At 38.6% G+C, this 25,661-nt stretch overlaps 1 protein-coding gene across 2 annotated transcripts in view; it reads right to left on the bottom strand.

Annotated features, from left to right (window-relative positions):
• The window catches only part of LOC127620012 (thyroid hormone receptor beta-like), a 250,895-nt gene that overhangs the window by 44,043 nt on the left and 181,191 nt on the right, over positions 1–25,661 (bottom strand). The window contains exons 3-5 of one of the 2 annotated variants that reach the window (XM_052093072.1): positions 16,978–17,029; positions 16,734–16,798; positions 14,810–14,860 (exon numbers count right to left, since the gene is read on the bottom strand). In XM_052093072.1, the coding sequence (XP_051949032.1) occupies positions 14,810–14,860; positions 16,734–16,740 (58 nt within the window). In that variant the 5' untranslated portion in view covers positions 16,741–16,798; positions 16,978–17,029. The remainder of the gene's footprint in view (positions 1–14,809; positions 14,861–16,733; positions 16,799–16,977; positions 17,030–25,661) is intronic. The other variant, XM_052093073.1, reaches the window with a different exon arrangement.

Consider the following 25,661-nt stretch of genomic DNA (forward strand, 5'->3'; position numbering starts at 1 on the left):
TGATGTGAGTTTAACTTGCTCAAGCCAGATATCAGCATTAGTCCTGCCTCTAATTTGAAGAAACATATTGAGGTAAATGTAATATTTCTGCTTACTAGATTCTGTGTGTCTATAACGTAACCTATAATTTAACTATCTATCACTGACATTATTGGGCTGCTGTGAGAGATTAATGCAATGTTATCAATAGGACTGGGCAATAAAATGATCTAGATGTTTATCGGAAAAATGAGAGATGTCCTCGGTCAAACTTTTGAGTAGTTTTCTATATTTAGCCTATGTTCTATATTTAGAACAGGGGTGTTCATTACATCAACCGTGATAGCAACAGCAGCACTGGTTGGTTGATCTAGATGAAATATAAAAGATTGACTTTTAATTTCCTGACATCTGTAGCTGTGCGATGTTTGACTGACAGGTGGCTAATGTTTTGCACTAATGTGGGCACACGCCTAAAAGATCAAATCGAGGGGTGAGGACCAGAGGGGTGTAAGTGACATTTTGGGTGAAATGGAGTTATTCATTAGAAACCAAAAGACTTAACACTGAACATACTGAGCCAGTTGGTGCCAAAAGGTCTTAACTGCTCTTACCCCCTTTTGGCATTGAGAAATGTATTGAGGGTAAAGCGGATAGCACATGAGTCATGTACATTAAGCCAGGTAGGTCAACCATGAGAAGAAAACAGATGTATTATTAAGCTTATTTTGTGACAAAGAACTGGATGATGATGATGGAGAAAATGGAAAAAGGTCAGGGAAAAAGACTGTGCTTCCTGTCATTACAAATGCAATCACAATTTCCCTCAGTCAGTGAGGGAAGTGATTTTTGATCAATTCTTGGCAATGGGAGATGTGGCAAGACTGAAGGACTTTATCATCAACCACACATTGACTAAACTGAAAAACAGACAGACAACTCATACTGAGTCAAAGCGGCAGAACACCACTGAGTACCAACTCACCACACGGGGAAAGCAAATTGAGTATGCAAAGATTTCTTTTTGAAAACACTTTTGCAAGGTTTGCAGGCATTGGTCAGCCAAATAATCTATTAATGTCTCCCACAAGCCTGCAGGATAAGTATTCACTTGGAAACAAAATCCCAGAAGACAACACAAATCAATGAAGAACAACACAATGCCCACCAAAACAGAAAGACACAGGCCCGAGAACATAAAAACATGATAAGAGACGTGCAAAAGAACAGTCCACATTCAAAGCAGTCACTTTTGATCTTGAACAAGTGCTGACCACTCCATGGAGTAATGTGAGCAGTCTCTATTACAGTAGGAAGTTGAGCACCAACAACCTGACCGTCTATGAATTAGGCAGCAATGGGGCAAACAGCTACATGTGGCGTGAAGGTGAAGCTCATCAGAGATCAGTACATGCATGTTCAAGTATCTGTCCTCTCTTTCAGACACTGAGCATGTGGTGCTGTATCCTGATACATGTGGAGGTCAGAACAGATATGCTGGTGTTAGTGCCATGTGCCTCTATGCAGTAAAATATTTGCCAATTTCCATTACTGACCACAAATTCATGGAGTCTGGACACAGCCAGATGGAATGCGACAGTGTCCATGCAGCTATTGAGACAGCCAGACAGAATGTGTCTGTGTACAGTTCAGATGGGTACTATCCTCTTGTAAGGATGGCGAGGAAGACCATGCCATACAAGGTGATTGAGCTTAGTCACAGTGCCTTTCTGGATTTCAAGTCCTTTTCATCACACATGGCCCGAAACAAAACCAAAAATGCAGAGGGAGAAACAGTTAGTTGGCAGTAAATCAAGTGGCTCCGCTACACAAAAGAGAATCCAAAAGGTCTGACCAAGCGTTTCAAATGCTTGAAGTTGGAAAACTGGAGACCAGAGGCTATCAAAAATGGAACCTAAAAAGTTATACAGATGTCCACCTGGGATCACTGCTGTGAAAAAGAAAGACTTAAACTGTGCACAAATGGCAGTATCCTGCAGTCTTATGTGGACTTCCACCAGACTTTACAAGTCAGCCAGTCAGAGAAGACAATCTCATAATCTCTGGGGCGGCTGTGGCTCAGATGGTAGAGTGGGTCGGCTACCAATCACAGGGTTGGTGGTTCGAATCCTGGCCCACATGGCTCCACATGCCGAAGTGTCCTTGGGCAAGACACTGAACCCCGAGTTGCTCCCAATGGGAGCAATGGGGCTAGTGCCTTGCATGGCAGCTCTGCCGCCATTGGTGTGTGAATGTGAGAGTGAATGGGTGATTGGGACACAGTGTAAAGCGCTTTGGTAACCTCTAAGGTTAATAAAAAAGAGCTATATAAGTGCAGAACATTTACCATTCATATACAAATCCATCTGAAACATTGTTCTGTCCTCAATATTCAGTAACCTTTTTCAAATGCTCACTGTTCTGGAGCCTAATTTCAGTTGGTAATATGACAAAATGTTATTAATTAGTTGTTAATAATAATTAGTTATGCAATTCATTACTTTAGTGTCATTCAGTTAATGGTATTTGATATCATATTTTTTTATTATTACAAAGGCATCTGTAAAGGCGTTCAATCGCCCATTTGGCCAAATTGTTAAGTGGCTGGGATTACTATTTTAGTAAAATGAATCATTAACAAGGAAACGAGAAAACCACTCAATACTTTTGGCCGAATAACTTGAGTAGTTTAAAAGCATTCATGTAATAGAAAAAAAAGTGAAATTTTTTATAATAATATTTTCAATAATACTGACCCCTGATGTAGAGAGTGTGTTTATTGGTATAATAAATTACCAGGAAAGTAAATAATGTATAATTATGCTTAGTCTTTATAAATATAGAAAAATATCAACATTTGCAGAGCAATACTTCAGCAGAACATTCCATTCAAACTTCAGAAAATTGTGCATCATGCATTAAAATGAGAACACAATTATTTCTGGGCTTAAAAGATACAAGAACTAAATACATTTTGAACATTGTATCTCAAAAGGAGGACAATGTGGCCCCCCCATGTGCTACTTAAAGAATTATTTACTCACCCTCATGCCATCTCTCTATGGCTTTCTTTCTTCAGAAGAACACAAATTAAGATGTTTAGAAGAATATTTCAGCTCTGTAGGTCCATTCAATGTAAGTGAAGGGGTGCAGAAATGTTGATACATACAATCCATGACTTCAGAAATGATATGACAGTTTGTGACAGAGAAACAGATCAATATTTAAGTCCATGCTTGCTAGAAATTCTTCTCTCTGCCCAATAGATGGCGATATGCATGAAGAATGTGAATCACCAAAAACACAAGAAGAAGAAAGTGAAAGTTCAAGTGGAGATTGACTGAGCAGGGAGGAGAATTATTAGTAAAAAAGGAATTCAATATTGATCTGTTTCTCACCACATCTATCATATTACTTCTGAGGACATGGATTAAACCACTGGAGGCACATGGATTAGACTACTTTTATGCTGATTCATGTGATTTGTTGAGCTTCAATATTCTTAATGAATATTCAAAAAATCTTAATTTGTGTTCTGCAGAAGAAAGAAAGTCATACACATCCAGGACGGCATGAGGGTGAGTAAATGATGAGACAATTTTCATTTATGTGAATTATTCCTTTTTACATTTACATTTACATTTGGCAGACGCTTTTATCCAAAGCGACTTACAGTGCAATTATTACAGGGACAATCCCCCCCGGAGCAACCTGGAGTTAAGTGCCTTGCTCAAGGGCACAATGGTGGTGGCCGTGGGGTTCGAACCAACGACCTTCTGATTAATAGCCCTGTGCTTTAGCCACTACGCCAGCTCTACCTCCACTATTGTGCAGGACTGACGTGCCAAGTGATCCTGCTTATTTAGCATTTTTTTTTACATTCCTTGCATCGTTTGAACATGTTTTATGCACAACAATAATCTTCTGTCAGCATTAAGGGAAAATTAGACCTGACACATAAACTGATTTTAACGTAATTGTTTCATACATTATGATTTAAAATGGTGATCAGTTTATTGAAAATAACTTTGTAATCTTTTTATTTCTGTTATCATGTCTCCCTTTTATTTTTTGGAATCAGATTCATGTAGTGTTTATCATAGATAAGTGATGTATTTTAAAAGTTGGCATACAGTGTTCATTACAATGGGGCATAAGTTTGGCAACTCAGTACTCAATACTCACTACTCATGAGTACTTTTAAATGAGCTACACTTTTACTCTTACTTGAGTAGTTTTTTAGGACTGCTACTTTTACTCTATTCACACTACATTTTTTGGGATGTAACAGAACTTTTACTTGAGTATGATTTTTCAGTACTCTTTCCACCCCTGCTAACAGGATCGTTCCAATTTTGTTTTCTTATAATATTATGACCACCATGCAATGAAATGTCTTTATGATCAAACATCAATGATATCAAGCAGAAATATCCCACAAACGTTTCATGTAACACAACATAATGACCAAACTTTCATTCTGATATCATTTACATCATGACAATCCCAAAAAAATAAACAAAATCTTGCATTCATCTCCAAAACGTCACATTCTCTGACAATACCTGTCCATTATCATGACATACAGGGAACTTTGTACAACAGAAATTGTCTATTGTTAACCAGTTTTTCATTGCTGCGAACTGTAAGACAATGATTGACTTATGATCAATAATATGGTAATAAACAATACATTGTATTCTAATGCCGCTTTTTGTATTGTCTTATCAATGATGAACTCTTCTGCCACAAGAATGTAATGCATTATAATTATCTGAATATTTTTTATTTTATATATATATATATATATATATATATATATATATATATATATATATATATATATATATTATTTTTGTAATATTTAAAGATAACTATGTATAATTATTTCATCATTATATATTGAATTATTGTTATATGAGGGGCTTTCTCAGTAAATATTTGTATATGCGATTAATTCATTGGGACAACGTAATTAATTCGATTAAAATGTTTAATCAATTGACAGCCCTATTTTAAACACATCTACTTAGTTTACTCACACAACACAAGACTTTTACTACACATAGGTAAACAATACTGGCATTATATTCATAATGTTAGCCAGAGGGGAACTGGCCCCCACAGTGAGTCTGGTTTCTCCCAAAGTTATTTTTCTCCATTAACCAACATCTTAATTGCCACAGTCGCCTTCAGCTTGCTCGCTGGGGGCCTAAAGACAATCATGTATTATGATCAACTGATATTGACACATTTTTTTAACTTAATTTAATACTGCCAAAACAATTAATACAGCCATCCAAACAGCACCCCAAATCACCCAACACATTGTTTTAGAATAAAAGTATAAATATAAAATGACATGAAAAATTGAAAACCACAATTTATTAAATGTAATGGATATGAATATATTATTCTGTATATGCTCATTTTTCTAGGAGGTATTTCAAACATTAAAATAATGATAAATATCATCAAATGTTTCTGTAAAAAGCCTGTTGTACGTATGCTAACATGTTTATGGATATTTCATTCAAATTCATAAAAACAACACTTAAGATGGAAATAAATTCATATAAGTGCTGTAATTCTACTTCTATTTAAATTAAAGTTTGAATTCTCTGGAAATTCAGGAATTGAACTTACATTTAAAAGATATTGAAATTCTGCACAAACATTGTTATATATTTGATGTAGCTCACAATAACACTATACACATCATGTTTTTTGTTGTTGTTGTTTTTTATGTTTCATTTATGTTAAAGAACAGTTATAAATGTAAATCCTGGCCTAAAGCTACAGGATACAGGGCATTTGTGCGTCACATTATGAAAGATTAAACACAAGCATTGCTGCTGGGTAAAGATGAATGTATAAGTGTTGTAGTTATGGGATGTGATACGCATTCCTGTCTGAAATATGGTACAATTTTGCCAGACTGCAAACGTGTCTGCAAGAAATCTTTTTTGTGTGTGTGTGTGTGTGTGTGTGTGTGATGACAGGTGGGTTTTATATCAGTTGACATCTGCCAAGGCCTTAGGCAGGTCTAAAACTGTCTTTGTAACGGAATAAATTTGCAGTTTGGTTGGCATGCTTTTCAGAGTGTTGTGCACAGATAATCAAACAGAGCATTAGTATACTCTGTGCCAGTCCTACCCCATTTGGCAACCTAGGCAAGACTCTCCAATCAAACCCTCACCCCATGCCTGATACAAATGATTAGAGAGTAATGTATTAAAATGAACACACACACACACAAAAAAAAAGAGTAAAAATTGACACATAATTAAATACATCACAAATGTGTATAAACCCATACTAGCCAAACATTAATAATAACAATGCTGGGAAGAAATATGCAAGTGCATGTTATGGCTTCTTAAGTAGGCATCATTAATGGGTATCACTATACAGTATATAAAAATAAACGTAATGCTAAGTGCACTTAAACCAAACCAAGAGGTCGAAGATTAAAAATAGAAACATACACTCACTGAGCACTTTATTAGGAACACCTGTACACCTACTTATTCATGTGATTATCTAATCAGCCAATCATGTGTCAGCAGTGCAATGCACAATGGGGAAAAATGTGATCTCTTGTGATGTGATGATTGAGATGTGATGATTGTTGGTGCCAGACGGGCTGGTTTGAGTATTTCTGTAACAGCTGATCTCCTGGGATTTTCATACACAACAGTCTCTAGAGTTTACTCAGAATTCCTAATTCCTGTCAATACATCCATATCGTACATTTCAGTGTCTATCCAAACCCTAACCCTATCCAAATTTATGTGTAAATGTTACATACCCCAATGGAGCCGGCCTCATTAGACAGAGGTCAAAGAGGAGCCACCAGATCAACACATGGACTTATACAGTACAGTTATCTCCAAACTCGACAAAGATTTAATAACTGAGGAAGCATTGAGTTACGATGCAACACGATTCTTGTGACAAGCAATTTGCCTGTGTGACATGGCACACTCACAGGAAATTAAAACATATTTGATGTTTAACATACAGTTATGCAGCAGGATTTGGACCAATGAGAGTCCACAGTAGGTGGGACTAACCAACAGAATTGTCCAACACACTCTTACAACAATACGTCCCTATAGCAACTTTTTGCATCCACCACTAAAATATCCCCCTTTGTCCATTGCCTGCATCAACAAAATGTCTCCATTTGACTGAATTTTAACCTTGTGCGACCCCTTATCCTTTGTGCGGACATTGTGTTTTGGCTTCGCTACACACAACACATAATTTAAATTCATTTAAACCGACTGATCTCAGATCAGAAGGCTCTGGACTGTCAGTAAAGAGCTAAACTTTCGATGTAAGGAGTCATGTGACAAAACAACATGGCGGCAATCACAGCTGAGTTTGTCTTTGGGAGAGACGCCAACCAAAACGACACCTGGTAAGAAACATAATTAAGTTTTTACATTGAAACCTGTTTGAGTCAAAAGAATAGGGTGTTTAGTATAATACGATATGTCCTTTTTAAAATTTGAGCGATGTATCACGAAACAGCATGCTGTTAAAAAACAATGACCACTATCGTGAACAATAGCGCTAGTTTTTCATTAGAAATCCTATATTCACTGAGCATTATCACATTTGAGAAATAATCTGGCCTTCAGAGGCTTTATATGGAGTTAGGATGAAAATAAGGTGCATTTCAAACTGATCTGAGACCAGTGCAGACAGACAGCACACTGGAGGTTAAGTCATTCACTAAATCATCATGTTTGACAGACATGGGACAATGATAATCAGAACATATATTCAGAATAAATAATGTATCAATTTATTTTAACATGGTCGGCAGTGATTGGATGATGCTGGACGTTACTCAAAATAAGAAGTATTTATGCTAATTTCTGATGTAATGACTGTAATGTCTCAAAAGCATGAATAACTGACATTCCTGTAAACATAAACAATTTGATAAAAATAAATGAACTGGACTTTCTACAGCTAGGAATTATTAAAAATGTCAAAATGTATTCCCACTGTCCACATATGTGGATATACATTTTTAGAACAATTTTTTTTTTTTGCATTTTCATTAGGTGCTACTAGTAACAAATCAAAAAGGGAAATAAAAAATGCGCACAGCAGTCACACTCGGGTCTCAGGAGGTTAAATGTCACTCTTATGCTGTACTCTGTCATCATTTACTCATTGCTTTATTTTATTTTTTTGTTACTTATTTGCTCATTGTTTCGTTTGACGTGGCGTGCGACACAAAGGGAGCTTCAAAATGTCTGAGTTGCAGCTTAAACAATGAGAAAAGCACCATAAAAATGATCATAAATATAATACATGTTATTTATGCGCTGTGGAACCACAAAAAAACCTTTTATGTTGCGATCAACATCTCCATCCACCTTAATACTCAAATCCTGCTCTAGTCTCATTGAAACATTCAAAACTGCCACCTAAACAATGTTTGAATGTTAAATGAAAGGAAGATTTTCAGTGGTCTCTGTTCCTCACACAGATCTATCACTTGGTTTCAGAAGACTTTAAATGCAGCATGTGTCATTTGTCAGCAGTTGTTATTTTATTTTTAATGCATTATTGTAACAGTCATTTTATCTGCTTCTTATGTCTTTTATATTGTCGGTTGGTTATATTGCTGTTATATTATTGGTTATGTTTAGGCATAGGGGTGGAACATATCTACATTACAGTGAAACACAAATAATGTTATTGTGACTACATTTACCTGCCTCTAACATGTTTTACATTGCTCATAATTGGTTAGGTTTGGGGATGGGGTTAGGTTACGGGATATGACAAATGACAGTATAATGTAACTACATTTTAACATTTATAAATATAATAAACAATATTGCGGTTAAACATAAGTGATGAATCCAAAGATTAGTGGGACTGTGATGAAATTCTCTAAACTGAGGTGAGAACGGAATGATAAGGAGGTTTTGATAATGCATATTTATAGATGCTGTGGAAGCTACTGAAGCTTCCGATACTCTGAATCCTTCTGACATGAAAGCTTACTTCACAGAAAACCAAAAAGTTGATAATTGGAACATTGATCACAGCATTACTCAGCAGCTCAAAAGACCTCACTGAGATATTATTAACTGAATTACAGCATACTGACAGCAGCTGAAGGAACCGTACCAGACTAAACTGCTTTGGGAAACTTTTACTGAGCATCTGAACTTATCAGGACACAAAAGTTGTCTGATTCGAAATATACCAAATAGGGCTTAATCAACATGGCCTGGCGTGTGCCACAGAGACCTGGAGACAGAGTGATATGTGAGGTTTCACACCTGCAGTTTGTGTGTGATTACAGGGGTACTAACTGTACCAACAATCAGTACACATTAAACATTGTGCTTTCAATACATGTAGTTTGCCCTGCCTGGAAGCCTCAGTTCTCAGATCAGCACAGTTTCACAACAATCATCCAATAAGTGAGTTACACTTTTAAAACGCATGATTTTAATTTACACATTAAAAAGAAAAATGTTTGTGCAAAAGCATCTAAGATTTCAAACAGAGTACACTACATTGTTGTCACATGGTCTCATCACGTTGCATTTTTACTTCAGTGAGTGGCCATGCAGTGATCTTTAGAATAAACATTGCTATTTTACGATCCAATTTTGTGTAAAAATGTATTTAGGTCATCCAATAAAAAAATTATTTTATAAAACAGACTGCGGTTGATATTACTTTTGGTTTGAATGCATCACACAGGAAATGGAAGGTCAAGTCGAGTGCATTACATTTTGAGATACAGTATTCTGCTTAATAGTGTGTAGTCTTCTCTAAATATACACTGGCAGACAAAAGTTTGGAATAATGGACAGATTTAGCAGTTTCAGAAGGAAACTGATACTTCAATTTAAAAGTGGCATTCAACTGATCATAAAGTTTAGTCGGGACATTACTGATGTAAAAAACAGCACCATCACTATTTGAAAAATGTCATTTTTGATCAAATCTATACAGCAGCATCACTCCAACACCTTATCCTTGAGTAATCATGATAAATTGATCATTTGATACTAGAAAATCACTTGCCATTATATCAAACACTGCTGAAAGCACCACTCAACAGAGACTGCACTTTTGAAAGTTTTAAATGATATTTTACAAACTGGTGATGTTGGGGACTTTACTGTGCTTGTGCTCCTAGACTTGAGTGCTGCTTTCGATACAGTGGACCATGCTGTCCTTCTTGATCGTTTAGAGCACTGTGGTTTAAATGGTTTAAATCAGTCAGCTCCTCTTTCGTGTGGTGTGCCCCAGGGTTCTATCTTAGTTCCCATTCTTTTTTCATGATATATGCTTCCATTGGATTCCAACTTTAGGAGCATGGGCTGTCGTTCCATTGCTATGCTGATGATACTCAAATATATCTGCCCTTAAAAAAAAAAGAGTTCTGATGGCTTGGAAGCACTTATGATATGTTTATCTGATGTGAAGGCTTGGCTGTCCTTAAATTTTCTTAATTTTAATGAGAGTAAAACTGAAATAATTGTGTTTGGTCCTTCTGATTCTTTCAGTACTTCCAAAATAAATCTCAGTGATTTATCATTTTCTGTGAAGCTTTGGGTTAAAAATCTGGATGTGGTTTTTGATGATGGTCTGAAATTTGACAAACAGATAAACAGTGGTTAAATCATGTTTGTTTCAGCAAAAGTTAAATCTATTCTGTCTAGTAAAACTTTTAAAAAATTAATTCCTGCCTTTATTATATCGAGACTGGATTACTGTAACTCACTGTATTTCGGGATTAGCAAATCATCTTTATCCTGCTTGCAGATAGTTCAAAATGCAGCTGCAAGACTTTTAACTAGTACTAAAAAACGAGATCACATTGCGCCGGTGTTACGGTCCTTGCATTGGTTGCCTGTGTGATATAGAGTAAATTCTTCTTTTAGTTTTTAAATCTTTAAATGGTTTGGCTCCTCTTTATCTTTCAGATTTACTGACTGAATATTGTCTCGCTTTTTCTCTCCGGTTGTCCAACCAGAGATTGTTGTGCAACCCGAAGTCAAAGTTGAAATGTAGGGGTGACCGCACCTTTTCGTAGATACACCCAGATTGTGGAATGCTCTGCCCCTCTGTATTAGATCTGCACCATCATTATCTGTTTTTAAATCTAAGCTAAAAACCTATCTCTTTGATTTGGCATATAACCAATGATGAAGTTTTATTGCACTGTATTTTAGTAATGATACTGTATTGTGTAATTGTTCTGCTCTTTATTGTGCAGCACATTGGTCAACCCTGGTTGTGTTTAATGGTGGTAAAAAAATAAAATGTACATTGACATTGTTTTTGAGTTGTCACAATATGAATAGACTGGCATGTCTTAAGGTCAATATTAGGACAAAAATGGCAAAAAAGAAACAGTTTTCTCTAGAAACTGGTCAGTCAATCATTGTTTTGAGGAATGAAGACAAAAAAACTGAAGATTTCATTCAAAGGTGTACACTACAGTCTTAAAAGACAAAGCACAACTGGCTCTAACAAGGACAGAAAGAGATGTGGAAAGAGCAAAATCTGTACATTATTCCAAACTTTTGGCCGCCAGTGTATATTGCACATTTTGCTAATGTAGTAGGTCAACCAGGTATTCTATGCATACATATATTTTGCATACTGTGCGCAGTATACAAACTGCAGGAATAGAACAAACAGTACAGTAGCATGCAAACACAGCCCTGTTTCTTCTGCATTAGAATGACATAGGGAATGCAGTGTGCTTTAACTGCCCCCTAGAGGTACATTGCAACAGTACATTTTTATTTCATAAAAGGTCAAATAGGTTTTTAAAAATAAAATGTTTTACAGACAAATGTATGGCTACAGCTTCATTCTGAACAGAGGTTCTTGCTCAAAGATTTGATGTGTCATAGCTGTGATTACAACAGCACAACAAACAAAATATGATTAATTGCTATGGCTTCTGTTAAAATGATAGAGAAAAGGTGATCACACACACACACACACACACACACACACACACACACACACACACACACACACACACACACACACAACCTTGTAACACCCTCCCACACAGCTGAGAGAAAAGAACACATTTCTGTACCAGCATTTTAACCCAACAGATACAATCTGCCATATCCTGTTGTTTACGACAACCACATCAATTCCTTCAGAGGTGAATGTAAATAGTACATACAGCTGGCCCAAAAACTATTTTGACACTTAAGACACATTTAAAATGTATGAATGTAATTGCATTGGATAAAATAAAGATCCCACAAACACACTTTTCAAACAGAACAATTTACAAAAGATGTTTGATGGGTTTGAAATAATCGATTTAAACAATTGATACTGATTCGTGTGTAAAATCAAACGCCAAGACAAAAGGCATTTTGCAATCCAGCTGTCCATCCTTCTGAGGTAGACTTATGGGGACGTTCACAATATTATAAAACATTTATTATTACAACATTTTGCTAGACTATAAATACATATGCATCTGATGTTTTTGGCTGCTGTGTCGAATCTTGCTTTTTTTCAGCATCTCGGCATTGCAAATGGATACTATAGGGAGATGGTTGGGTCAGTGTTCATTTCTGGGTCATAATTGGGCGCCGTATACATTTAAAGATTAAAACCTGTCAAGGTGAGGACAACTTTTCAACTTAAAAAAAAACAACAAAAAAAACAAGGTTCAACCCTACAGCTAAGAATGTTGTAAAAAGTTATTAGGAGAAAGATATTTTGTAGTTAAGTAAATGTAGTTAACCCCTTAAACTTTGGTAAATATTTTTACCCCATTACCTCTAGGGGGTACTAACTTTCAACATGAATATTTTGAGGCCTTATTTGTTTATTTTAAGTTGCATAAATGGAGAAGTGATAAATGAAAAGTTCAGATTCTAAGCTTTGAAATGATACCTTATTTGCCTGACTTAAGGTCAAACTATAGTTCGGGTGTCCGCATTGTGGATCGCTTCACGCACAGTATGTGTGATGCAAACTGCATCTTCAGCACTGCCTAGAGTTTCTTGACTCGCGCACACAGTCCTCATCAGTGCAGGTCGTCTGCACATGCGCTGACCATTAACTTTTTTCTTGATATAGCGCCCCCATCTGGACCAGCCCACGGGTGTAGAGATGGGAACCAGATATATTTTGATATTAGATTTAGAAGCCTGAGATAAATGATTATGTCTGGCTGACATCATTTAAGAAAAGCGTGCGGGCTGATTGGTACTGTATATGGAACATAAATAATGAATAATTAACAATCCTCCCAGTCCTGAACAGGTGGATGATACAATAAAAACAGGCAAACAAACAAACAACAAAACAAAATCAAATGATCAGTACTGGTTATTTAAGTTATTTTAAAAAGCATTTAAAAGATTCATAAAAATGGTTACGATTGATCATACAGCCTAACCTATAACAAATAATCACATTTTCTGTTGTTAATTTGGTTAAAAATAAGCATTTTCATCTTTTCTATGCGTTGCCTTCCTCTTTAAACTAACTACATAAACACTGATCAGATGCAAAACATAATGTTACTCATTAACTAAAAGAAGTTAACAAATATATTGTGACTGAATTTGTCTGATTTTTGCATAAGAACATAAGCCTTCATTTGCACCTAGTTTACGTTCCAGAAGAGATATTCAACAAAGAATTCAAAGTGATCCAACCAACCCACATCTCCTCTATTGGCATCTCACACCATGAACAGAGACATTATAAAAGGATGTGTCAAGAAAGCTTTGTCTCGATATCTCTGCATTCTGTTCCAATCTGTTGCGCTCTGTCTAGCTGTTTTGAATGCAAGAACATGTAAGCCCTAAAATGTTGTTATCAACTGCAATGTCATTCAGATATTTTAAAGGGATAGTTCCCCCAAAAATTTAAATTCTCTCATAATTTACTCGCCCTCATGCCATCCCAGATGTGTATGACTTTCTTTCTTCTGCTGAACACAAATTAAGATTTTTAGAAGAATATTTCAGCTCTGTTGGTAAATACAATGCAAGTGAACGGTGGCCAGAACATTGAAGTTCCAAAAAGCATATAAATGCAGCATAAAAGTAATCATATAACTCCAGTGATTAAATCCATCTTCAGAAGTGATATGATATATGTGGGTGATAAACAGATCACTATTTAAGTCATTTTTCTTACTATCAATCTCCACTTTCACTTTCTCTTTTGTTTTTGGCAATTCTTATTATTTGTGCATATCGCCACCTACTGGGCAGGGAGGAGAATTTATAGTAAAAAGGACTTAAATATGAATCTTCTTCTCACCCACACCTATCATATCATTAACCACTCGAGTTGTGTAGATTGCTTTTATGCTGTATTTATGTGCTTTTTGGACCTTCGCATTTCTGGACACTATTCGCTTGCAATGTGTGAGCCTACAGAGCTGAAATACTCTTCTAAAAATCTTGATTTGTACTAAGCAGAAGAAAGAAAGTAAGTCATAGACATCTGGGATGGCATAAGTAAATGAGTAAATGGGGTGAGTAAATGATGAGAGGATTTTCATTTTGGGGTGAACTGACCCTTTAAAATGTCTTTCAAACTTCACTTAGACTTCTAAATGTCCACTTCATATGGGTGAATAATACAAATGATCAACCCACAACGAACAAAACATAATAATTATGACCACAGCCATTGCATTGTGTGAGGATGGGTGTCAGACACTTTCCACCTGTGACACTGTGATCTTCATTGCCTCTATATAAACTACAAGAACACTCCACAAGAGAAAGAGAGATTTAGGAGAATAAATGTATGTTTAATGTTACTGTACCATTCTGCATGGGCTCATCTTTCCAGCGAAGGGAGCATTTGTCTGCTTGCTCTAAAATAAACGGGAGAGGCACATGGAACTTAATTAACATGAAATTTAACGAGAGAGAGTTTGAAGAGTCATCGATGAGTCTGTGTCATGTAATTGGCGCCATCTCCAGGTGGCCATATGTAACAGTCACCAATCACATGTTTCTCTGCCCAAACATGGATGATTTTTGCACCGTTCTGAACCCAGAAAGATGACGTCATCTGATCAAGCAAAGCTAACTTTTTTGTTTTTTTTGGCTTTTAAATGACAGAGGAGACAGGCAATGACAGGGGAGAAGAGAAGGAATGGGATCGGGAAACGTCCTCACGAGCTGGTACTCGAACTCGGGTCATCCGCGATGCATCATCACCTCATGTCATGAGCACAGCCCGCATATGACACGGCTATTTGATCAGTTGGATGTTTTTCCTGATTACAATAATATGTACAGTGCACAATTGTACATATACATACATGTACATTGGACATGACTTGTCTGCAAATTTCAAAGCACTTGTTCGGTTTTGGTCATAATACCTACATGCATTTAAAAGTAGAGCTTCTATGCTTTCAAACGACACCTATTTTGTGTTAGTCAACACTGTAGTTCTAAATATTTTGACAATTATCATGTGTGCTGTGCCTTTTATGCTAATTACAACTGTGTTGTTTAGCAACACACTAACATCAAACTTGTGAGTTAAGTCTCTTGAACATTACTCATGCAGAGTGCTATTTGTGTAGCGTGCAAAGTTGCAAGTCATTCCAAATCCTTCACTTATGAGGTTCCATGTACGACAGGATGCTGCCGATGTAGACAGTAGACAACAAGGCAGCTCACTAGGTTTTGGATCAGATCTAATTCATCCAATACCAATAAATACATAAATAAAACAAATTATAAAAATTAGTTCATCTAAATACAAATGGACTATTTTATCGAAAAGGTGTGTTCTATGGATTTTTGCTTATATTTGCTTATTAGAGTATCACATTGTTAGCTTAGCAACATGCTAATGGCAAACTCCCCAGCCACAGAGACCCCATTTACACCTAGTGTTAACATGCGTTTTGGGTGATCTGATCACAAGTGGTCAGTCAAAAATGCTTCTGACCACATCGTATTTGATGTGTAAATGCTTATCCCTCCAGACAGCAGTGAAGCACCGCCCCACTCCCGTCAGTCAACTGCTGCGCTAAAACAACCATTTGAATCTTTCCTGGTTACAAGCGGCTTTAAAAGGAAAAAATCGTGAAATGTACTGTACATACACAAGTACAAGAATTTCATGGATCTTCTTCAGTGTGTCTGATCTCAGCATGCAGGGACACACTTCTGAAGCTCAGCTTAATACAGCTTCAACACTGAAACAACTGAGGATTTCTGCTCGAAATGTTGCGTTTGTGTTTAGATTGAATTAAAACCGTATACGCTGATTTTATTTACACTTTGTTTGTATTTTATGACTTTTTTTGCATTTTACTATCATGCTTTACTATCAGTGATTGATGTATGTCCTCGTGAAATCAGAGACTCCGAACACAAGTGGTCACAGGAGACGCATTTAAGCAACCAGGTGTAAACAGCGATGTGTCTCATCTGACCACATGTGATTGGAACACCCAAGATGCATCTTAATACCAGGTGTAAGCAGGGTCAGAAACCTGCACAAACATTTGTGTTGAGTTGCCGCTGTGTAGAGACTTCCAAATCAGTCATTTACGGGTTTTTATTTCAAGTAGGATTCGGCCTAAAACCCAAAAGTATGCTTCGAAGCATACCCTTGAATTTAGAAGGTAGCTGCTCGTGTAGACAGCAAGACTTTCACTAGGATATGGAACAGAGCTAGTGTGTTTTGTGAGTTTTTATAGGACAGATTGAAGGATACTTTACCTGACATACTGCTGTGTATTAGGCCTTTAACATCATTCTTATGGCGTCCACGGTCTCCCTGATATCTGACACACCAATAGAAGAATGGTATTAGAAAACGACAACATGAACAGATATTTGAGATGAGTTAGTGAAACAGGGCCGACCCTTGTTCACAAACTCAACAGAACTCATGCAGTCAAATATGATCTGGTAATTAATGTCTAACTGTCTACAGCTCATATTGAAAGTGACTTTGGCTTACCTTGCTCTGTGTGATATCTGAGTCGTCTCCGAGCTGATCGCAGCAGTCGAGGCTGAGAAACACACAACCACAGAGTCACACTTACAGGAGCAAAATATAACTGTCTTCATTAAAGCAGGGAAATACTTTTTTCTACCTATGTCAAGGTTTTAGTTTAAAATGTACATGATGTGTCGGGTCCTGCTACTGCTCAACATTTCAATGGTCACCAAGTTAATCACCATTTTAATCAAGTTTTGCTTTCTGAAAAGCATCTCATGGTTATTGAACCCTGGCCAGATTTATTAAAAGAGCCAATTTACCTGTATTTTTAATGAACACTCTCTTTAACATAGCCACCAAAATATATTTTTTTTTTATATAATTCTTTAAGAGAAACATTGCTTGCTTTTGCTGTCTGATCCAACATTAGTTTATTACCAACATGCAAGCCTGTTTTTTATATCAGCAAGGCTATTTTTGGAAATGGATGTCTGCAAATATTCAGTATTGTAATATTGTTTTGCCTTTAATCAGTACGTGCAGGAATCAAGTCAATACTCATTATGAGCAGATGTGTGTGGAGAATGCCATTCAAATGACTAAAACTGAGCGCTGTACACTTTTAGTTGCAATGCAAATTATTGCCATGTGTTCTTTTTTGATACTCTTGTGCATCTTACCAACAACCTATAAAAATCATTTTATTTCAAATAAGTGTCTATATGTAAAATATATTTATATAGAGACTTGTAAAGACAACATATGATGTCTACTCTCATTCACTCACATTTGTACAAAATGTTCTTTAAACTTTTGAAATAAAACAGTTTAAAGAATTGGAAAAAAAAAAAAAAAAAAAAAAACCCCAGCAAAAATAATAAATTCCAGAAATAAATGCATTTTCTTTACATAATGTTTTGCATTCTGTCACAGTTTTGTGTTCCCTTACTATTTCTTTTTGCATTCCCTTGCAATATGTTTTCTGTTCCCTCACAATTGTTTGCATTTCTTCGCAATAAGTTTCATGTTCCCTTGTAATTATTTATCTTACAAAACTTAGTACACTTGACATCGTGTGCTTTGAAACCTCTCTAAAATAGCACCAATATTCTAATATTGGCTATGGTCTTTGAGCCCTGCCTTTTTAGGTGCAAAGCTGTCTGCTATAAAAGAAGGTGTGCAAACACCATTCCTAAGAATTTTCTTCCTTCAAGACAGTGATTCATCTCTCGTCTAGAACCCCTCTACTGCTTCGCCATTGACTACACGAGTCAGCGGGCAGGATCTTGACGGAAACGAGAAGACTCTCCGCTCTCCGCTTTTGCATAACCGCTTCCCAATGGTGAGAAACACATTATATCTTGTAATGAATTACAAAGATTTCAAAAAGTTTCCAGCGCTCATTGAAAATTGCTCATTGCTCGAGATGCTCACACTTTTTCAGTAAAGAGCTTTCCCTCCTCTCTTTAGGGGGCCTGGGTAGTTCAGTGGTAAAAGATGCTGTCTACCCCCTTGGAGCTCGCTAGTTTGAATCCCAGGGCATGCTGAGTGACTCCAGCCAGGTCTCCTGAGCAACCAAATTGGCCTGGTTGCAAGGGAGGGTAGAGTCACATGGGGTAACCTCCTCATGGTCACTATAATGTGGTAAGTTCTCGGTGGGGCGCATGGTGAGTTGAGCATGGATGCCGTGGTGGATGGCGTGAAGCCTCCACACATGCTATGTCATTGTGGCAACGTGCTCAACGAGCCACGTGATAAGATGCGTGGGTTGACGGTCTCATATGCGGAGGCAGATAAGATTCGTCCTCCACCACTCAGATTGAGGCGAATCCCTAAATTGCCCTCTGTCCCGTAACGTGGATGTGTTGCAAGCTCATACTGGCATTAAGACTGGGTGCTAAAAACGATTAAGCATGGATATACGATCCAATTTCCACTTCTGCATCAGTGTTACATGGCAGAGTTACGAGCCGAAATACAAAATGTCTCGCAAAAAAAATGCAATAGAAGTTTGAGAGAGAGCCACACACAGCTGCCGTGTGTGTATTTGTGTTTGTGTCTTTTTGTTTAAATAAATATTACTTTGTCTGGTCAGCCAGTTCCCGCCTCCTTCTTGCCCATTTTAACCCTGTTACATTGGTGCCGAAACCTGGAAAGGAAGAGGGATGCACTGTCATGGAGTCCTCGCCACTGCTGTCCGGCCAAAGGAACAGCCAAAGCCATCCGCCGGGGGACTGAGGAGTCGCTTCCGGCCACCTAGACGTGGCGGAATGGCCGCTGTCCGCAAGGGGAGGAGGGGCTTGCTGCCGACCACCAGAACACAGAGGGGCATTCCATCCACCAGGGTTCGGAGGACTCGCTCTGCTCCGCCCGTGGAGGAGCGGCTGTTGTCCACCAGAGGGTGGAGGAGTGGTTGAGGACCAGGCGATGGAATGTCTGGGAACCTCTCGAACCATCATCACCAGCCGCCTTTATCCCTCGCGCGCCTCATCAGGCCGATTGGGGACCGGGCGCGCAATATTCCGACCCGGCCCCGCCCCCCTCCGCTCCACAGGCCCTCACATCATAGTACCCAAGACAGGCGGTGCGTGGCGACCAATCTTGGACCTGCGAGTTCTGAACTGGGCCTCACACAGACTCCCGTTCAAAGGTGCTCAAGCAGAAACTTACTAGAATGTGTTTCCAGCATCTAGATTCATTCGCAGCAGCAGACTTGAAGGATACGGCACAGAACCTTCCTATGGCCCTCCCCTTCGGCTCGTCCCTGTCCCCTTGCGTCTTCATGAAGTTCGCAGTGGCCACCCTTGCCCCGCTAAGGGAAATAGGCATCTGCATACTAGATTTCCTCGATGACTGGCTGATTCTAGCTCACTCTCGAGAGTCTCTGAGCGCCCACAGGGACCAGGTGCTCAGGCATCACAGCCATCTAGGGCTTCAGGTCAACTGCGAAAAGAGCAAGCTCTCCCCGGTTCAGAGCATCTCTTTTCTCAGCATGGAGTTAGACTCAGTATCAATGACAGCGCGCCTCACAAACAAGTGCACGCAGCCAGCGCTGAACTGCCTAAGTTCGCTCAGACAAGGCACAGTGGCTCCACTGTGGCGGTTCCAGATGCTCCTGGAGCATATGACATCCTCAGCGGTGGCTGTGCCCCTCGGGTTGATGCATATGAGTCCCAAGATGGGCATGGCGCCACGGCACATACCGTGTGTTCATCACCTCTTTCTGCCACCAGACATCCAACCCTTAGACAGACCTCTGTTTTCTGCGGACAGGAGTCCCTCTACAGCAGGTGTCCCGATGCATTCTGGTCACCACAGACGCCTCCAAACAGGGTTGGGGCACCATGTGCAATGGGCACGCAGCCGCCGGCTCCTGGACGGGGCCCTGGCTGGGTTGACACATCAACTGCCTAGAGTTGCTGGCTGTAATTCTTGCCCTGCGTCCCAGGTTTTCTCAGGTCCGAGCACGTAGAACTCGGGAATACGGAACGGCTGACTGGGTGTTCCAATTGCCTTTCCCCTCATCTGAGGTGATCCTGTGCGCTCTTTCGCCCAGGAGAGTCCACTATACTCACGCTCCCTGGATATCCTTCCTCCCTAGCCCTCTGGTCCGCGAATTCAGCAGAGGAATTCCCGACCAGACTCACTACGGGTACGAATTACTCTGTACTGGAATAGGTGCTCCACAAGATGGGCTTTCATGGATTAATCCCCCTCTGTGTACCCCTGTAACTTTACAAGTTCAGGGGTAACTGAGGCCTTCAAGAAAGTCCCATAGTGTTGCTTAATTCGACACAACGTCTCGTTCACTCCATCAGGAAAATGAGGTTACAACAGTAACATAGACGTTCCCTTTATACGATACCTTTATCCATCCCTTAATGAAAATGTAGCCTGGTTTCACTACAGTAACCACGGTTTAACTATGATATTTGTAGTAAAACCAGAATAATCACAAAATGTACCATGGTTTTCTAAAGTCACCACATAATATCCATGATATTCATAGTAAAACCATAGTAATAATACAGTAAAATTAAATCTGGTAATAAAAACCATAATTCTGCCAAAGAACATGATTAGTTTTTCTATAGTAACAGAGAGAGGCATTTAAGAAGAGTTGGCGTCAGCCTCGAGCAGATATCAGTTAAATGTTTGTCTATCACAGCAGAGGTAATGAGCAGGAAATTACTCTATATCAGATGGTATTCTTTGAAGCACCGTCTTTCCACACTTCCCTCATGTTGGTCTTGCTCATGCCAAACCCTCTACAATCCCCCCACCAATAAGACAAGAGTCTCACACAGAATGACAAATCAAGATTTCACACTGCCTTGGACATTGTGGTTTAGCTCCTCCTCCTCAGTGATGATGGTTGGTGTGGCCCAGTGTTTAAAGGTCCGGACTGGTAACTGAAAAATTGGATAGGTTCAAAGCCCTTGATCAAGACACTGGGTCTCAGGATGCTTATGGGGATTTTTAGACTGTCTGTTATAAACATTTAGGATAAATGCATCCGCTTTGCATTCAGCAAGACAGTGGCTTCCTCCAAATACATCAAAAATACATCCTGTGTGCACACCGCCTACACTGCGTGCCATGCACGGTTAGATTGCATGTGTATTCAGGACAGCCTTTTATCCACCCTCTCATTGAACACAATGTGAAAAGACTTTAATTAAAGACTAGAGAATATTCCATCTACCATATACACAGTTAATACTACAATTTAGTGCATCTGTAATTTGAAAACTGTGATTTGTTTCAAAGGTTTTGCAGCAATCTGCTTTCAAAGTGCATGACTGCATGTCTGTTTGCACTACCAGTCAAATGTTAGACACACATAAAATATTCATAATTGGTTAGGGGTCCAAACACAGAAGGTACTGAAATCCTACTAGTATTTGTACTGATTTTCTTCTTCTTGATTTTCAGGACTCTTCCTAGAGCTGGCAGCCCGGCCAAACTGAGCAATCGGGAAAGAAGGACCTTGGTAAGAGAGGTGACCAAGAACCCGATGATCACTCTGGTTGAGCTCCAGGGATCAAGTGTGGAGATGGGAGAAACTTGCAGAAGGACAACCATCACTGCAACACTCCACCGATCTGGGCTTTATGGCAGAGTGGCCAGACTGTAGCCCCTCCTCAGTGCAAGACACAAAAAAACACTGTGAGAAACAAGACTTTATAAATACTGGTTTAATTTTCTGTTAAAACATGATTTTCTGTAAAGCTGCTTTGAAATGATGTGTGTTGTGAAAAGGGCTAAACAAATAAAAATCATTTGACTTGATTCTCTGGTCTGATGAAATGAAGGCTGAACTGTTTAGCCTCAATTCCAAGTATCATGTTTGGAGGAAACAGGCACCGCTCATCACCTGTGCAATACCATCCCAACGGTGAAGCATGGTGGTGGTAGCATGGTGGTCTGGGGTGTTTTTCAGCGGCAGGAACTGGGGGACTGGTTAGGGTTTAAGGAAAGCTGAGTGCAGCAATATACAGAGACATCCTTAATGAAAACATGCTCCAGAGTGCTCAGGACCTCACACTGGGCTAAAGGTTCATCTTCCAACAGGAAAACGACCCCAAGCACACAGCCAACGCAAGAGTAGCTAAGGGACAACTCTGTGTCTTTGAGTGGCCCAGCCAGAGCCCGGACTTAAACCCAATTGAACATCTTTGGAGAGACCAGAAAATGGCTGTCCACTGATGTCCCCATCCAACCTGACAGAGCTTGAGAGGATCTGCAGAGAAGAACGGCAGAAAATCCCCAAATCCAGGTGTGCAAAGCTTGTGCATCATACCCAAAAAAGACTTGAAAGTGCTTCAACTAAGTACTGAGTTTTTGTTTTTATATAAATTTGCAGTTATCAAAAATCTGTTTTTTGCTTTGTCATTATGGGGTATGGAGTGTAAATTGATGTGAAACTAAAAATAATTTAAAGCATTTTAGCATAAGGTAGCAACATAACAAAATGTGAAAAAAGGAAGGGGTCTGAATACTTTCTGAATGCAATGTGTCTTATATTTGCTTCTTCAGGATAGCCACCCTTTGTATAGGTTCCAGCTCTGCACACTCTGGACATTCTCTCAGCCAATCAACCAACTTCACCATGTACACTGGAGTCTTGTTAGCTGCTTTTCCTTCACTACTCACACCAACTCATCCATAAAAAAAAATGTAGGCACAATATTTTACATTTGAAAATTAAAACTAATTTCTATGAAATTTCTAATTTCTAAAGTGCAAGTAGAGAAAAAATCACTAGGTGGAATTTTTTTTAGGTGTCTTAGTGCCTTCCTGATATCCTACAATTGTATTTATGTACCACATGCTAATTGTTCAGGGTTGCTGCAGAGTTTGTATAATCAAATTTAAGATTTTTTAAAGACCTGAACAAATAAAATTAATAACGTATCCCCATACCTAAACAAACCAACACAATCTCAAAATAAATAATGTTTCACAGACTTTACTGAAACAGGAAGGGGGACACATTCAACATGGCCTTAACATCGCTTATCAGTAAAACAGGGTTGGCTATATGTAAGTTTAATATACTCAAGATATGCTTTCCACATCACATTCAAATTGGTTTATGCGCCATTATATAAATAAATACAAATTAGAGGTCGACCAATATAGGATTGTGCTGATTTGATAATGTGTTTAAAGAAAGCCAGTTAGTCTGCCAATAGATTTTTTTAATTGTTAGCCTATATTAAATGTTCTTAGTCTATTCTTCCTGTGATGGGGAGAGCCAGACAGATGCTACAAGAGTCCAAATGTAATTAAATTCCAGATGTACTTTATGCATGGAACTTTGTATAACTTTTAACTTTGAAGGCACTTTAACTCTGAAATACACCGGGGACTCTTATTTTGAAATGTTTGAGCTTCACTGCTTCTAGCTGCTCATTCCAAAAAATAAGGGATATAAAATGTGCAATCCTACAACATATTACAATATAAACAATTCAAAGTAAACATTGTTATATTTCATATACACTATATCATCATCATCATCATCATCAACAACAGTTGATCTTTAGTGATCGCTTGTCATAAATTTCCGATTTTGCTTAAAGGTGCAGTATGTAAGATTCATAAACCCGTGTTATTAATGACACCTGTGGCCGATAAGTGAAATGCAGCCAGCTACCTGTTACTCATGATCGCACGCACACAATCCACATTGCAGGGGCAGAATGGGAAGAGAAATTGGCTTGGGATTTTACATAGAAACAGGCCCAAAAATTGTTGAGCCGGGGGGCATATCGCTGCCCCTTCACACCGTTTTGTGGCACATTCTGCATAACGCGGCGAACCATTTCAGCTTATCATGGCCGGCCCAATGGGAAAAGTCCCGGTTCACCCAATGGCCAGTCTGCCCCTGCCATAGGGACAAGAGAATCAACAAAAACAAAGAGACTGAACGTGATTCACCGGCATCATGCTAACAGATGAGGTAGCATAATTAAAACGACACAGTTATGACTGTTTTTGAAATTTTTTGGAGATTGTTTTTGTTTTTTTGAGGACATTAGCTCAGACAGGCACCAAGACACCAACAAAAAAAAATGTCACTTAGTGATTATTTTTTTTTACCTTGCGGTTCAGGGCTTATGTAAATTCCAAGTAACAACGCATACGTCTTTAGACCAAATGGTTGTTAAAGAGGCCCTATTATGTTTTGGGGATTCTACCTTTCCTTTAGTGTGTAATATAGCTGATTGTGCATATAAGTTAAAAGCACCAAGTCCACTCCAAAGGGAGTTACTCTCTCCCAATGAAAACACTGCTCCTGAACTGCCTGAAACGGCTGGTTTGCAGTCCCGCTATTACTTCTGTGACTTAGCAATGTCACTATGTAACACATCTGCATATTGCCTGCCTAAGTGTTTACAGCTGCTCAGGAAGCTTCAGGAGCTGAAACTCGGTTGGGTAAGGGGCGTTACATTTCCAACACGCTCTAAGCGGACCAATCACAACAGACTGGACCAGCTGACCAATCCGAGCAGACTGGGCTTTTCGGAAAGGGGGGGCTTTAAAGAGACAGGAGCTAAAACAGTGCGTTTCAGACAGAGGGTTAAAAAAGGTTCTGCAGCAATGTACAGTTTGAGAAAAATTATGTGTTTTTTTAACATTAAAGCATGTAAACCTATTCTAGTAGACCCTCAAAATAAAATCATGAACCTGTAAATGAGCATAATATAGGCTCTTTAAAATCATGAGAAACTAATTTGGTCAAGTGTATCTAAACTTTTAACACATACTGTAGGTATTCAGTATGGCAGATTTCATAATGTCAAAAGGGAAAAAAAGTTTATAATTAGTACAAAGCATTAACGAGAAACAACACAAATGTTCAAACTAGAGCTTTTGAAATTAATGCATTAATGCATGTGATTTTCTTTTTTTCTTTAAAGGGTAACTAAACCCTAAACCAACTTTTTTTAGTTAATGATCTGTAAGTATGGGGCTTTATTAGTACTGGTCATTGATTCAAGTAATTTTTTTGACATTTGTGTATAAAGTGTTTTAATTCTACAATATATAGTGTAAAAACGTCTGAGTGCTGCCCTCTTCAGGTTGAACGGTGGCTACTGCAGTTGAATTTTCCTATTGGCTGTTGCGGTACTTCGTGACGTAAGCGGTGACAGCTGACGTAAGCAGGTTCCAGCTCACCACGCCAGATTCAT

Source organism: Xyrauchen texanus, chromosome 26 (assembly GCF_025860055.1).
Source record: "Xyrauchen texanus isolate HMW12.3.18 chromosome 26, RBS_HiC_50CHRs, whole genome shotgun sequence".
Classification (NCBI taxonomy): domain Eukaryota; kingdom Metazoa; phylum Chordata; class Actinopteri; order Cypriniformes; family Catostomidae; genus Xyrauchen; species Xyrauchen texanus.